The 15,024-nt window shown below is 38.9% G+C and overlaps 1 protein-coding gene across 17 annotated transcripts in view; it reads left to right on the forward strand.

The window, feature by feature from the left end:
* The window catches only part of PLEKHA5 (pleckstrin homology domain containing A5), a 159,170-nt gene that overhangs the window by 99,282 nt on the left and 44,864 nt on the right, over nt 1–15,024 (forward strand). For 16 of the 17 annotated variants that reach the window (XM_036401792.1, XM_036401793.1, XM_036401791.1 and 13 more), the window contains 4 exons: nt 3,729–3,801; nt 7,788–7,888; nt 9,231–9,346; nt 14,339–14,791. In XM_036401792.1, coding sequence (XP_036257685.1) covers nt 3,729–3,801; nt 7,788–7,888; nt 9,231–9,346; nt 14,339–14,791 — 743 coding nt within the window. Of the gene's footprint in view, nt 1–2,083; nt 2,244–3,728; nt 3,802–7,787; nt 7,889–9,230; nt 9,347–14,338; nt 14,792–15,024 lie in introns of those variants that run through there. The other variant, XM_036401794.2, reaches the window with a different exon arrangement.

The raw sequence follows: 15,024 nt of genomic DNA on the forward strand, positions 1-15,024 counted from the left end.
TGGAGGTTTTTAAGTTTCTTTTGTTAGACTATGTATATTTTTATTTTCTAAAAGTAATATTTTCAACAAAAAATACTAAGTGGAGACATTTCTTCATATATTTCACATAGATATGTCTATTTCCTTAATTCAAAGATAATCATGTTAAAACCAGAGATTATTTTAGGTTTTCCCTTGGAGTGTGAATTAATCTGAAGTATGTGCTCTTTAATATTGGGACAGTGTTCTAGCCTGTAAGTTGGTAAATTTGCTGTAAATTTGCTCTTCTGGTTAATATTACAAATCTGTTTTTAAAATCCACCAAGAAACCCTTGCGAACTCATTAATTTAAACTCAGCTGAGACAAACGTGTGTATGTAATTTTGATCTACATTGTCATTTACTGTGCCTACTCAGATAGACTGGCATGACCTGCATAGATTTCTGAGTGCCGGTGATGAGTCAGTTTTTAAAAACTGCTCAGATAATAAGATCTAGAAGTGTCTATTTAGTGGAAGGATTTCCTCAGGTTTAGACAATCCTGTGGCCTCTACTCTGAGAGCAAAGAGAATTCTGAGATGTGAATGCTGAGAGTGAAAAATTCTCACAAAGGTGATTTTGTTGCTGTTTTTTGGGGCACAGAATCACACAGTTGTCTTGGTTGGAAGGGACCTTGTGACAATCTAACACAATTAGCCAGGCTCAGCTAGAGCAGGGTCATAGAATCATGGAAAATCATCTGCAGGGTGATAGAATGATGGATTGTCATGGGCAGGGTCATAGAGTCAATGGATCTCATGGAAGGGACCCAATCAGGATCATCAAGTCCAGCTCCTGGCCCTGCACAGGACACCCCCAGAATCACACCACGTGCGCTTGAGAGTCTTGGGCAGGATTTTGTCCAGCTGGACTTTGTCCAGACTTCATCTCCTCACAGATGAAGACTGCACCACAGCCTCTCTGGCAACTTGTGACAGTATTTGACCATAAAAAGCTTTACCTCTGCTGAGGTAGAATTTCATGCTTCTTAATTTGTGCCCGCTGTTTCTTTTCTTGCCCTTGGCAAAAGTTTGGCTCCACGTTTTTTATAGTCTCTCACCAGAGGTTTATACTGATAGGATGCCTGCTAAGCTGCTCTCTCCCCAGACTAAGCAGTCCCAGCTCTCTCACCCTGTTTCCATGTGAAGATGCTCCAGTCTCTCAGTCATCTCCATGGCCATTTTCTGGGTTCCCTGCAGTATGTTCATGCTCCTCCTGCACCAGTGAGCCCAGAGCAGGAGCAGCACTGCAGCCAGACCTCTGTGGTGCTGAGCAGAGAGGAAGGATGTCCTGGCAGCACTGCTGATGCAGTCTGGGATGCTGCTGCCCTCCTTTGCTGCAAGGTGCATTCCTGGCTCATGTTGGTGCAGGGGGTTACTCCTCTCCAGATGGAGAACTGAGCATTTCCCTCTGTTGAACTCCAAGAGATCCTTCTCTGCCCAATTCCCCAGCCTGTCCAGTCCCTCTGGATGACAGCACAACCATCTGGAGTATGAGGCACTCCTCGTAACTCCATGTGCAGACTGACTCAGGGTGAGCTCAGTGTGCAGCTCGTTAATGAAGCTGTTAAATTGTCTTGGCCACGGTGTCGACCCCTGGGGCACACCACGAGGCCCTGGCCACCATCTCCCTGGGGTTGGCACTTCAACCAGTCTTTAATCCACCTCAGGGCTGGAGATGGTTTATGTGGGAAACAGTTTAAATGCTGTGATGTTTGATTGGTGTTTGTAAGAAAAGGTGCTGCCGTGTATTTCCATGTTGGGGTAGTCATTGAGAGCCAATTTAGTCAATTTTATCAACAGAGATGATCTCCAGAAATGTGCAGTGAAAGCTTGCGCAGGTTTCTTTCTGATAGTAAAACAACATTTATGTAATCTCAGAGTCTCGCAATTTTTATTAAATTCAGGGTACGCTGTCTCAGTACATGTAGTGATCCTCTTCTGTCATTTTTCTGCTAATTTTTAAATCCAGAGCCAACTCCTTTTTTGGAAGATGTTTACAGTGAACATATTTTTTCTGAATAATGTTTCCTAGCTAATTCTTGGTTTATCCTTTCTTCTTTCAGCTCATTTCCCCAACCCCAGAAAGAGCAGAGCTTGAAATACAAGGCTAAAAATCATCCTGACTTTTCTTGGGCTGGAGAACTACCCCAAAAATAAACCCACCTGACAGTTTTTCATTAGAGAATCCCTCTTCTTCATTGTCACAAAACCTATTTGCTACAAGAATATTGCTAATTCACACATACTTTTCTTCTTGGAACAGATTAACATATTTATAAATCTGATTCTGCCAGGATGTGTGTGCTGTAGTGCTCTGGCTTATTTACACTGCAGCAGAGGTGGCAGTCTTTCATTCTGAGTTGTATGGTGTAAATTGGTTATAAGCATAAAAGAAAATTAAGTTGCTGTAGGAATAAAATATTTGGGAAAGAAATTTGCTCTAGATATATGAGTGGTAATAGAAGACAAAGTTCAGCAGAGAGTTCCTTCAGAAAACAAAGGAGGATGTACCTGAAGTGTTATCTTGCTCATTAAGAGGAAAAAAACTTTTTATTTTTTTTTAATTAGTTAAACTGTAGATTGTAATATCTATCATGCCTGGAGAAAAGGAGGCTCAGAGAGGGTCTCTCTACTCTCTACAGCTGCCAAAGAGGAGATTGTAGTGAGGTGGGGGCTGGTTTCTTCTCTCAGGTGACAAGAGACAAGACAAAAGGAAATGCCCTCAAGTTTTAGGTTGGATATGGGAAAAACGTTCTTCACCAGAGGGGTTGTCAAGCATTGGAACTGGCTGCCCAGGGAAGTGGTCAGGTCACCAACCCTGAAGGTGTGATTAGATGTGTTAATGTGGCACTTGGGGACATGGTTTAGTGGTGGACTTGGCCGTGCTGGTATCAGCCGGACTCGAGGAGCTAAATGGCCTTTTCCAACCCCAACAATTCCATGATTCCCTGCTCACTTCAGGATTCCTGGGTCCCAGCCTTAGTTTGCAGTGACTGCTCAGGATGAGAAGTCAAATACTTAAAACAGCCAAGAAACTGAGCTGGCAGCACACACAGCACAGTTGTGTGTTGAGTTTTTATCTTCTTTTTGCCAGGGTCAGGATTAAATTGCAAGATGGAATTTCTCATTGGGACTTAGATGTTCATTCGTTCTTATCTCTGTCACAGTCTCACAAACCCTGAGTTCTACAACACTTCACTCTAATAAACTAAAAATCGAGCCATATCTCTCTCTCTACAAGCCTTTTAAGGATAAACTGTCCAATTAAGAAATTACACCTAATTATTTTCACTTTTAACCCAATAACCAACCACCCGTGCCTGCAATGGAGACTTTTTTATCCAATTGCACAAAACCACCCAAACCTATAGAGAAAAAGGGGAAGAAGAAGCACCAACCTCCACCCTAAAACCTCCATCTTGCTTTATATCTATTACTGTATTCTAAACCCTTAAACTCTCAGTTTTCCACCCTGTGATAGCACACACTTCTATTCAAACTCCACAGCCACAATCCCAGTTCTGTCATTCCATTTGGGAAGCCTTCTCAGGTCAATGCAGTGTTCTCTTGGTGGTCAGTGCCTTGCAGCACAGAGTGTCTGAAATTCTCAGTATCCAGGGTTCCAGCAGCTGTGCAGGGCCTGTTTTGTGCTGGGAAGCAGAGCTGTCCCCAGTGTGTTTTCTGACTTGGCCCCTGTGATTCCTGCAGGACAGCACTGGGATGAAGCTGTGGAAGAAGCGCTGGTTTGTGCTCTCAGATCTGTGTCTCTTCTACTACAGAGGTGAGTTCAGCTCCTGAGAGCTTCCTTTGCTAATTTTGCTGGGAGCAGATAAATTTTGACACACTAGTGAAATGTAAGAAATAAGCTGCTGCTTAACTTTATGGATTAAAATAGTTGTATAGCTGTCAATATCCAGACCTGCTACTCTTATCTTCTTTTTTTTCTTTCTTTCTTAATTACCAGTTTCACATAATTGCTTCCTGCCTGCCAGGCTGTGCTCAAAGGGCAAGCCCACTCACAGCCACCTCTGTTACTAAATTCTGGGTTGTAGTTTTTCTCACAGCTTCTGTTGCTAGAAACTAAGTATGTCAGGTTAAATGTGATTTTTATGTGAGTTAAGTAACTGAAATGGGGATAGGGAAGGGATATGATGCAGGGGAGCTGAAACTCTGCTTTTAGAATGATAAAGAGGATATATATGCCTTTGGGAACTCTAATCGGTGTTCATGAATACTTATAAAATGGAACATTGTCCAATTCCATATGAGTAGAAGTCTCTGCTGTATTTTGGAACAAAAGAATCTGTTAGTAACCTCACGTAGCTAGATCAGACTTTTAATGGAAAAATTAGCTGCTTCTCATTCTAGTCTGGAGTTACATGGGTTAGTGATCCCTTCAGCACTGCAGGTTATGAACTGGCGTGCTCCTCCAGAAGCAAATGGGACTTGGGCATAAGGAAACATGGGCAATCCTGAAATAAAGTGTACAGCCCTTTTAGTTTAAAGGAGGCTGAGAGTGAGGAGGATTATAGAGCATGGCAAAATAGAGGAATGTAAACAGGGCCACCTGCCGCCTTAACTGTGGGTGGAGGTCAACAAAAGGTTTCAGTTTGGGATGAAGCTTTGGAATTGGTAGGACTGGTGCTGATGCTGGTGATGCTGAAAGCAGAGACTGATGAATTTTACATGGTGTTCTCTGAAAGTGCAGCACGGATCCAATCAAAGACAAATCAGGTCTGAAACAAAAGCTCTGTTTACAACTGGTTTAGCTAACAAATTCTGAATTATTCAACTGTTATTAGGCTTGTTTCTCTACACCAAGTGGTATGCATAGTTGGATAAACCCCTGCTGAGTCAAAAATCAGGCTGAAATTCCAGTTGTGGAGACATCAACTGACTGATACAGATACACTGTGGTTACCTAAGTGGTCATTGCATACTCTGTGCTATTTACAGCTTTATTTTAAACACCTCTTCAGGCTCCTTCTTCAGAAAGTTGTAAAAAGAGTGCTACATTATAGCTGCTTTAAGAACAGATTAAATTGAGTTTAAGCACTGCATAGGAAGTTTGTCAAAATAAAACAAAAAAAGCAATAAGCAAAACCAGCAACAAAATAAACATCTCTATAATATTTTTATTTTCTACGTGGCCCAACATTCTGAAATACAAGCAGAATAATCTAAATTGTTTTTGTGATAAGTGTGGCTTTTAACTGTCACTCCATAGAACATAGTTAAAACTGTTAAACTGGAATTAAATGTATGCAGTGGTAGTCCAAAATGTATTAGAAGTGGCTGATAAAATATAAGAAGCTTTCATTCTAAACCCTTTTAGGTTTCTCTTAATTCTCAGGTAGTGAAAAAATAGGTAAGGGAGGGTCATGCACTTGCTCCCAGATCAAACCACAGACCCTGTTTGTGGTTGTGCAGTTGTGGTTGTTGGGTTTCTTTGGTTTTCTTAGTAAATCATACTAAACTCCCAGAATTGTGTTAGAATATTAGCAGCTGAAATCCAGTTTATAGATGAAAAGAAAAATCCACATCATAGTATTTTCTCACAGCTTAGAGAATACTATTTTTCTGTTCCCCCAAGGCATGAAGGACCATCCACTTTCATATTGGAAGGTTGTTGTTGGCACAAATAAAAGTTCTTAGGACTGTACAGAAGATTTGCTGCTTTTCTTGTGTACTTTTATATACAGCACACAAGTAAAGATAATATGGGGCAGTGGGATGTGTAGATAAAAGCAAACATGATTGGGAACAGATTTTTAAAATCTGGAACTGGAATGTGGCAGCATGTCTTTAACAAAGACCAAAGTGCTCCAGACATGCAGCTGTTCAATGGAACAAAAATGCTGAATGCTGTTATGTGGTACTAGTTGGGGGGTTTACTCAGTCATCAGTCAAAATATGATCTAGGAAAAGAGAACTTTTCCCCCAAACAGAAGTCCAAATAAAGTAAACCCCAATGTTTGCCCAATATGGATTTGGGGACAGGGCACATTTTTGTGTGTGGCTGGCAAGGAGTCAATATTTGAAGGGAAGGATGGGATGGTTTCATTCATATTTAAAGGTACTGCTGAGTTGCTGGAAGTAAATCCACTCCATTTCTTTTCTGCCTTATCATAGGAATGAATTTATGCTCAGCTCTGCAATTAAACAACTATCCCAAAAAGCACAGTTTTTACATCTAATCTGTCATGGGATACTAAAGTGGCTGGGCACACCTTTTCCCATAGAAATAACTTAAATGAAGGTTTGGCTTTTCAAAATCTAGGAGTAAATGAGAACCTGGAAAAGATTTTTAAGTCTACACATAAGCAATAGCTCTGGTGTGCTGTTTAAGTGTATTTTAATTGTAATTGTTAATTTTTAATTGAAATTTTGCAATGCCTGTTTTCATCTTAATTTCATAGATTTTTTTGTGGGTATTCAACTAAGAGAAGTTTTATGGGGGACAGTCTCTAAGATAGTGATTGTGAATAGAAGTTCTGTTCATGAAATACAATTAAGAGAGACTATGAAATGCATCCAATTATTCCTTTAATAAAGTATAATTGGATTTAAAAGCTGGTTGTGGCTTTCAATTAAAATGTCATTTTTTTATTATGATCTGTTGATCTAAAATTTTATGTAAAACAAGGCTCTGGGAAAAGGGTATTTGTTTTGGGGGAGAGCTTTTTTTTTACAAATTATCTGAAATGTGTGCATTCTTACAAATGGAATGTAATTGAGTGTAAACTCTTTGTGGGAATTATAATGATAATTCATAATTAAATATTATAATGGGGATTATGTAGCATAATATGCCTGAGATCAGAAGAAGAATGTGCACATTTTCTCTAAAACGCCAGCAGTCACAAGCAGTGCTTCTAAGCACTTGTGCTGTCAGAGGTGTTTTTAGTGAGCAGGCAGTAGATGTGTGCTGTTCTGTCTCGGGGTCTCTGTGGTCGAGATGACCCCGAGGTGTTAGAAAGTCTCTTTTTCCCAGCCCAGCAATCAAAGAAATAGTCAGGATTCCTCAGCTCTGGTTTTCAAGGTTGTTTATTTTCTCTTATCTAACATATTCTTTCTCTGACCTGCTGAGGTCTGTCCAGCAGGTTGGTTTGTGGCGCAGTGACCGCCCTTGGGGTGGTGTTATCTTTTCATACTAAGAACTACGTGTACTTTATTTACAATAACTTTCCAATCCCTATCACCTATGTTAGACAGTCTGTCTCTGCTCTAAACCAATCCAGAAGTGTCACCATCACAGCAGAAGATAGAGGACAAGAAGAAGAAAGAGGAAGAACAAGGCGCACCCAAATCGTTCCGTCTTGGCTTCTGAACCCCCATTCTAAAAACCCAAAATTCTACTTTTCCACCTTGTAACAATCATTCTACTTAAACTCTGGTGGCTTGTAACTCTTCACATAAAGTTGGTAATTGTTTCCATGGGTTAAAATTGAAGGCACAGGTGTCTTTGTGCCAAGGTCTTTGAGCTCCTTGCCAGGGGCTTGAGCCATCCAGGGCAGCCAGAGGGATGTCCTGGGTTCTGACAATTCTGGTTCTTTGTCACTGAATCAGGGGCTTGACTTCCATCAGCTCTTCACAGTTAATCTGGATTTCTGGTTCTTAATGCTTCTTCTCTGAGCTAAACTTCCTGCTCATGCTCCTGTGTGGCTGAAGGAGTTTCATGAAGTGTCAGAATGCAATGTTTTGTGTCCAAGGAACAAAATGTTGTGTGTCCAAGGGCCATTTTCTAATACCAGTGTGCACCCCCAGATGAGAAGGAGGAAGGAATCCTGGGGAGCATACTTCTGCCCAGTTTCCAGATATCTGTGCTGTCAGCTGAGGACCACATCAACCGCAAATTCGCCTTCAAGGTGAGGGGAGCAGCTTTGCCATCTGATTTTGTGTCTGAAAGCACAAGAGCCTGGTCACAAAAGCTCATTTTATTGAGTTGTTAATAGTAAATTAGTAAATAATACATAGTAAATTAGTAAAGAATACATTTGTACCCTGGTTCGTTTCTTTAGTTCTGGATCTATATTATATAATCACATTCTGCTTTCTCTGTAAGAAATGCCGGGGTGACTTCTCAGAACAGATTTATGAAAGTTCCTTTTATTAGAATTTGAATAGTTATTAATAAACTAAAGTATATTAATAATAAATAAAAATGGCCATAAACTCTTTTTGGGTGTTAGAAATTTCCCTCCCCTAGCAGGGAGAAGGTGTCATCGCTCATAAAAATTCTTTTTCTTCTTAAAATCTATTCTTGAAATTGCCCTCTCTTCTGCATTTGAGGACTTCTCAGAACAGATGTGTGGAAGTTTCTTTTATTAGCATTTGAATTTACTGACAAACAACTTCTGAGACTGATTTTTGCATAATAGAGTAGTAAAAGTTTCAGGTGCTTAGCCTGATGTAAACATAGACAGAACTACTAGAATGGGGAAATGGATGGATATGACTTAGTAGCAGGTTTTTTTTGTTTTGTTTTTTTGTTTGGTTTTTTTTTTTTGGTAGTTCATGGCTCTTAAATCCTGTGTGGTGAATCATCATTTAGAATTATGAACCAGCATCTGCAGCTGAATTTATCCCACTAATGAAAGTTCATTCGTTATTTAATATAAAGTATCTTTGCACATAAATAAAAATAAGAACTTATTATCACTTAAATCACAATATTACATTAATCACTCTTAGTAGTGTTTCGTGACAATCTTAAATCATGATATAAATTACTAAGCATTTTGTCCTGACTTTTTTTTATTGTTGTTTTATGAGCTCCTTTTGGCACTTTGTTTGGTCTCCTAAACCAAGACATCATTTATTTACTATGGTAAGTACAAATTAAAACTTACTGTATCATTCAGACTGCCAAATTCTATGCTAAAATTTTATTTATATGAATTATATTAATCTACATTAATGAATGCTCAATATCACTTTTAGTAGATTGAAGAAATTTAAGGGCTTTTTGTTTAATGTATTAATGAAGAAGCAGCTACGATTGAAAATTATAGGCAGTTATTTGGAAAATATGAATGCAGTGACGAAGAAACACTGTAGTGTTCCTTTTGATTTTTTTTTTTTGAGCATATTATTTGAAGAAATCTTCTCAGATAAAGCATTAGAGTGAATATGCAGTAACAATATTTGCCTCTCTTCTTTTACAGAATCTTACATTTTTATTGCAATGACCATGTCATTTCCAATCAGGCAGCTCATCCAAACATGAGGACCTATTATTTCTGCACAGATACAGGGAAGGAAATGGAGTTGTGGATGAAAGCCATGATAGATGCAGCACTTGTGCAAACAGAGCCTGTTAAAAGGTAGTGTGGGTTGACAAAGCAGTGGGACAGTGTTGTTTCTCTTGCTTAGTTTGATTTGTTTAATGAAAGACTGGTCTTTAAAATAGAATGTAAATTGGCTGAAGTGATTTCTCCTTATATTGAAGACCCCTTAGTAACTGGACAGTGTTGGATAAAATTTTGAAGTAGCAAAAATAATCTTAAGTTCATTTCTGAATATTGGTTGTCAGGAGCTAGAAGAAAAAAAAAATGAACTATCCCTCTAGCCAGTGGAATCAGAAGAAGTGCAGTGACAAGTTCTGTGTGCAGGCATGTTTGACTTCCCTGCCCTCCTGACTGAATAGCAACAGCAGCTCAACTGGTGGCAGCCTTGGGCTTATAGCTGTCACAGTCCTCAAATTCACAGCTGGAGTTTGTGGCTAAATTAACCACTTGTACCTGTGGGCAACCTGTGGGGAGCCATTCTTGTTCATCATTAAGCTGTCACTAAATTTATGCTTACCTGGTCTGGAGCCTCACCTTCCTGTGCCCGTGTGTTGACAGTGAAAAGCAAATTACAGCCAGAAGCTTTGTGCTCTCAGAGACTGAGCCCTGTCTGCTGCTGTCTCTCCAGTGAGAGTCATTTGCTCTCAGAATGTGGTCCCTAGGGTCAGCTCACTGGCATCTGTAATGGAAACCTCATCAATTGAAAGTTTAAAAGCTCCTCGTTATTGACAGCACAGAAGTTATTGCTGATGGCTGCTGTCGCTTGATCTGTTCTCCACTCCCTTAGTTCCTGCTACCCTGGAGCTAAATAAAGTCAGCAATGCTGAGGAACTCCGAGTTTAAAAAAGTAATAGAAAAATCTCATAGACACAGTTTCCAGAGAAGTCTAGAAGTAATGAACTTTATCTGAAAAATTTGGTTTGTATTGCAGATACAATAGTAATTTACATATGGAGAAATTATTAAACCAAATCAAACCCACTTCCCTTCAACCAAAAATCACATATCAATTGTATAAACAGTGGAGGAACAAAACTGAAGGGGGTCATTCTCAATCTTTTTCTGAACTGGTGAAATGACCTTCATTTGATATTTGCAATACTGTGAATATGTATCTGCCTGGATATCACAGGGAGAACAGGCTTGCCAGCAGCCAAACAGTTGTCAGAAAAGCAACTTATATAATACCATCTTGTTGTTTTGATTAAGCAAGAAACCTCAGAATGAAATAGAAGAAGATGTGACCTCTTTGAGAACTTTATTCGTAGCCTTGAAATAATTACTTCAGAGAAAATAGATTTCAAGACCAAGTCTCAAAAAAGTTAAAAATCTGTTAGCTATAATAAGGAAGAAAACCCTTAAGACATATGTTTTCTAAAGAATCCATCTTTTGGCTGTTTTTTAAGTTCTTAAAATGAAACATAGCAGGATATGATCTTATGTAGAAGAAATACTGTTCCTTCCCTGTAAAAATCTGTTAAGTATTAAGTGTCTTATTACCTCATCTCTAAGTAACCTGAAGTTTGGCATAGATGGAGCTTAAGCATAAATGGTTCTGGTTCAGTCAAATTTGGCAGTGCTTTTGTTACTGAGCTCTGTTTTTTTAGAGGTTCTGACGTTGCACTGAATACAGTTTTCTTTAACAGACTGGATACTTGCAATACAATAAATGAGTAATTAAGAACTTGCTTCCTTAAATATTCATGTAAACTAATGTTGGGCCACTTTTAATTCCTGTTCATATAAAATGCCCAATGATAATTCAGGAGCTTTTTACAGTATAATTCTTTAAACCTAGAAATCAAGACACTTCACTGCTTAGGGTACTCTGGAAATCAAATCCAACTGTTAAACCAGATCTTTTAAATAATTTTAGCACACTTTTTTGTGTCTGTTTTTCTGCAGAGGTGAGTTCCTTGGAGAGGATAAAGATAAAAGGAATATTTAAAACATTAAGTTAGTGGGAGGGGTGTTGCTAAGTTTTTTATAAACTACTCTTATTTCCCACACATAGTTAGCCACATTAACCACAAATGAGATACTGAAGTGAGAAAGTAAAAATGTACCCATTTCTTTTAGAACTGGTCTTTATTAGCAGCAGAAATGTTCCCTTCTGATGTTTAGCTGCAGGGAAGGACAAACAGTATTTGGCCCTATTGACTGAACTGTAATTACTCCTTTCTAAACAGTTTTGATTTTACCTAGATAGTACATTCAAGTTTAATAATGTACTGAGAGACCTATTAAAATAATTAAAGCAAGCACTTTAGTCAGTGAGGAGCTATTGAAGCTTATGACTCAAAATATGATCTCAAACCCCCTCTCTGGGTGCTTGCTTGTGTTTGTAGATGGTAGTGTCCACCAGCACAGTGATTTACCATTTTACCCTAAATGCTGATTCTCTGCTCTCACAGGTTTGAGTGCCATTTTTTTGTCCTTTCACTGTCACCTTGTGTGCTGCAGCCTTTGTTTCTTCTTAGTGATGCAGCATGTACTAAGAAAAGATTGCTTTTTTCCCTCCTGGGGTAGTTACTTTCCCTGAACAGCATAAGCTAGGCTGCCAAAAAAGCACTTGTTAGCATAGAGACATCCACAGTGGGGGCTGACTGACGTCAGTGTGCTTGGAAAAAATGGCTTTTCCTTTTCAAATGCCTCTGCCTAGCTTTGTTAAATCACAGCCCTCCTGTCCATCTGATCATTAATCACATGCTCCCCTCTCTCCAACCCTTTCAGAATTATTTCTTTATATAAACCAGCATAAAATAGTACTTCTCCTGTACTGCATATTGTACATATGATTCCATTTTTGTGGCAGAAATACATAAATTGCATTCAGCATATGCTGAAAGACCCATGTTCAATGCTCATTCTCTTCCTCTATCCCTATCCCATCCTCAAACAGCCTGCCAGCTTTGTTGAATATGTCTTTGAGAGCTAGCTATAAATATGGAGCCAAATATACATATGGATTTATGTTTTTTACATTTGTTTCTGATAATTTTTCCCCATATGGATCCTTCAGTGTGGAAAGGGATCCCTTGCTCACTCAGAATTGACTGATTTGGTTCCACCAAGTTGAGAGAGCCCAGCAGGCTGTTTGAATGTCAGTCCTGCAGGCTCTACACCATCCCAAGGAGTATAAAATACAAATGTTTGGCTCTGTATAACCATAGTAATGAGGGATACAACATGAGGCTGCATGGAAAAACAATTCTGTGATTTTGGGAGTTGCTGGTTTTTAATTAAAACACAGTGGAAAGTATGAGAGTGTGAATTGAGCACAGTGCCAAGGCCTGACTTTGCCACTTATTTGTTGAGTGTCCTAGAGATGCCACTCTCCCTCTCCAGCATGGATTTTCCACCTTTTCCTCTGCTCTAAAGCCACCTGAGAAAGATTTATAGTAAGTTTTATGTTATATAATGGGGTAGGTGGTGCTATTGAGACACACTACAAATATTAATGCCCACATTCAGGATTATTTGCCAAGGTAGTCTTTATATTCATTTGTAAACTCCAGAGTGCTGGCTGAAAACTGAAATCTTAACACCCTTTTTTTACTTGATAATTGTGGGAAATGGAGTTTTTAATTCACATTCCTGTTGGGAAATCCTTTGGTTTCTGGTAGAACACTGGGGTAGTACAGTTTTGAGGGAGTGAGGAGGTGGTCCTTTCCTTTTCCATAACCTTGAGAAGGAACCTAGGCACAAATGTTTGGTCTTGGGAGTGATTTAAGATCTTGGGGGGGAAAAATAAATGGCTTTTTTTCATGATGGGGTAAGCAATAATGCTTACAGCTGTGTGTGTAGTCAGTCTTCTTGTGCTCCTGGTAAGTTGTGTGTGTGATGGCCTTTTTACAGACACTTGAACTGGATGCAGTTATAAGGATGAATAATGCATTTTTTAAAAAAAAGATGCAAAACAAAACAAAAAGTTAATTCAACATCCTCTTAAAATAAAGTGTTGTTCTTAGTTTGGTTTTATACAGAGGTGTAATCTTAAGAAATTATATCTCTTCCTCTTCTTTCCTCCCATAGCAAAAAATGCAGAGAAAAGCATTTTAAAGTGGTGGGGTTATTTCTCTAGTGAACTAAACCCAAAAGTCATTTTTGAGCTGGAATTGAAATTCTGGTCCTCCTAGTATGGCAAAAGATAGAGCCTCTTGACATTTTGAAATTTTAGAAAGAAGATCACTAATAGAACTGCACACATTGAGTGCTTGTGTAAATACTGTAAAGCAGTAGCAATTCCAAAAATATCATTATTTCTGTGGTACAGTTCCTTAAGTCAGCAGCTATTTTCCCCCTTAAAATTGGAAAAAGCCACAGTCATTTTCTGCAAAATGTGTGCCAGCCAAAGTGATAACACACCAGAGAAACCTAATTGATACCAGTGACCATGAAAAGTCATTTGCTTTCTTGAAAGGAGCTCATTATATGCTAAATTCAGCAGTATTGTGAATTACAAGCTGACTTTGAAAACCATCTGAATTTCAGGCTGTTCACATTTGGAAGCTGTAGCTATTGGAGAGCCACTGAGTATTTTCATCCTGTGAATTTTCAGCCCTCCAGGAGCTGAGCATCTACTTTTTTCTGGCTCTGGCTTTATTTCCTGTTGTGCACATGTTTTCTAGGGGGTGAATTTGACTGTTGTGAATTTTTAATAAATGACCTCCTGTTATAATTGTTTTTAAAACAGCAAATGAAGAGAAAAGTGTAGAAGAAAACAATACTCACACTTGCCAACCAGGAAAACCCCAAATCAACCAACCAAAAACAAAACCCATCAAGCACTACCACAAATCCCCAAACAAAATTAAAAACAAAAGAAAAAGAACACCAAAACAGCAGTAACAAAACCCCCCAACCTCTGCTTGGTCATTGTGAAAATGTCCTGGGTTTTTCTCTCAAAGTCAAGATATTGTTGTAAAATATATGGTCAGGGGTTCACTGAAATAACTTCAAATTTTCTATTACTATTTGTAAGGAACATTTTTTTGGTATTATAACTTGTCATGTGTTCCCTTCCAGAATAGAAAAGTTCACTGTTGAAAATACATCGCCTCGGGAGGTAAATAACATTTCAAACCATCGGGTGCTAATTAAGCCAGAGGCACAAAACAACCAGAAAAACAGGGAAGTGAACAAAAACGAGGAGAAGAAAGCTTTGGAAGCTGAAAAATATGGATTCCAGAAAGTCGGGCAAGACAGACCATTGACAAAAATCAACAGTGTGAAGCTGAACCCTTTGGGATCCGAGTACAGGACTTTGCCCATAAGCACAATTCCAGGTGGGCACTTCAGGCCTGTCCACTTGAATGGATCTGAGAGTAAATCTATGGGAGTTGTGCTGGCAGATGTTGGGGATGGAGCCCATCACAATGCGGACTCCGAGCGGGTCATGCAGAGAACCAATTCCATGCTGCAGCTGGAGCAGTGGATTAAAATCCAGAGGGGGAAAGGACAAGAGGAGGAAACAAGAGGGTGAGTTCTGGGTAATTTTATTTTCAGACTTTCTAGTAAATAATACATTTGTACCCTGGTTAATTTCTTTAGTTCTGGATCTATATTTTATAATCGCATTCTTCATTCTCTAAGAAATGTCCGGGTGACTTCTCATAACAGTTGTATGAGAGTTTTTTATTAGAATTTGAATAGCTATTAATAAACTAAAGTATAGTAATAATAAATAAAAATGGCCATAAACCCTTTTTTAG

This window comes from Molothrus ater, chromosome 5, assembly GCF_012460135.2.
Source record: "Molothrus ater isolate BHLD 08-10-18 breed brown headed cowbird chromosome 5, BPBGC_Mater_1.1, whole genome shotgun sequence".
Lineage (NCBI taxonomy): Eukaryota > Metazoa > Chordata > Aves > Passeriformes > Icteridae > Molothrus > Molothrus ater.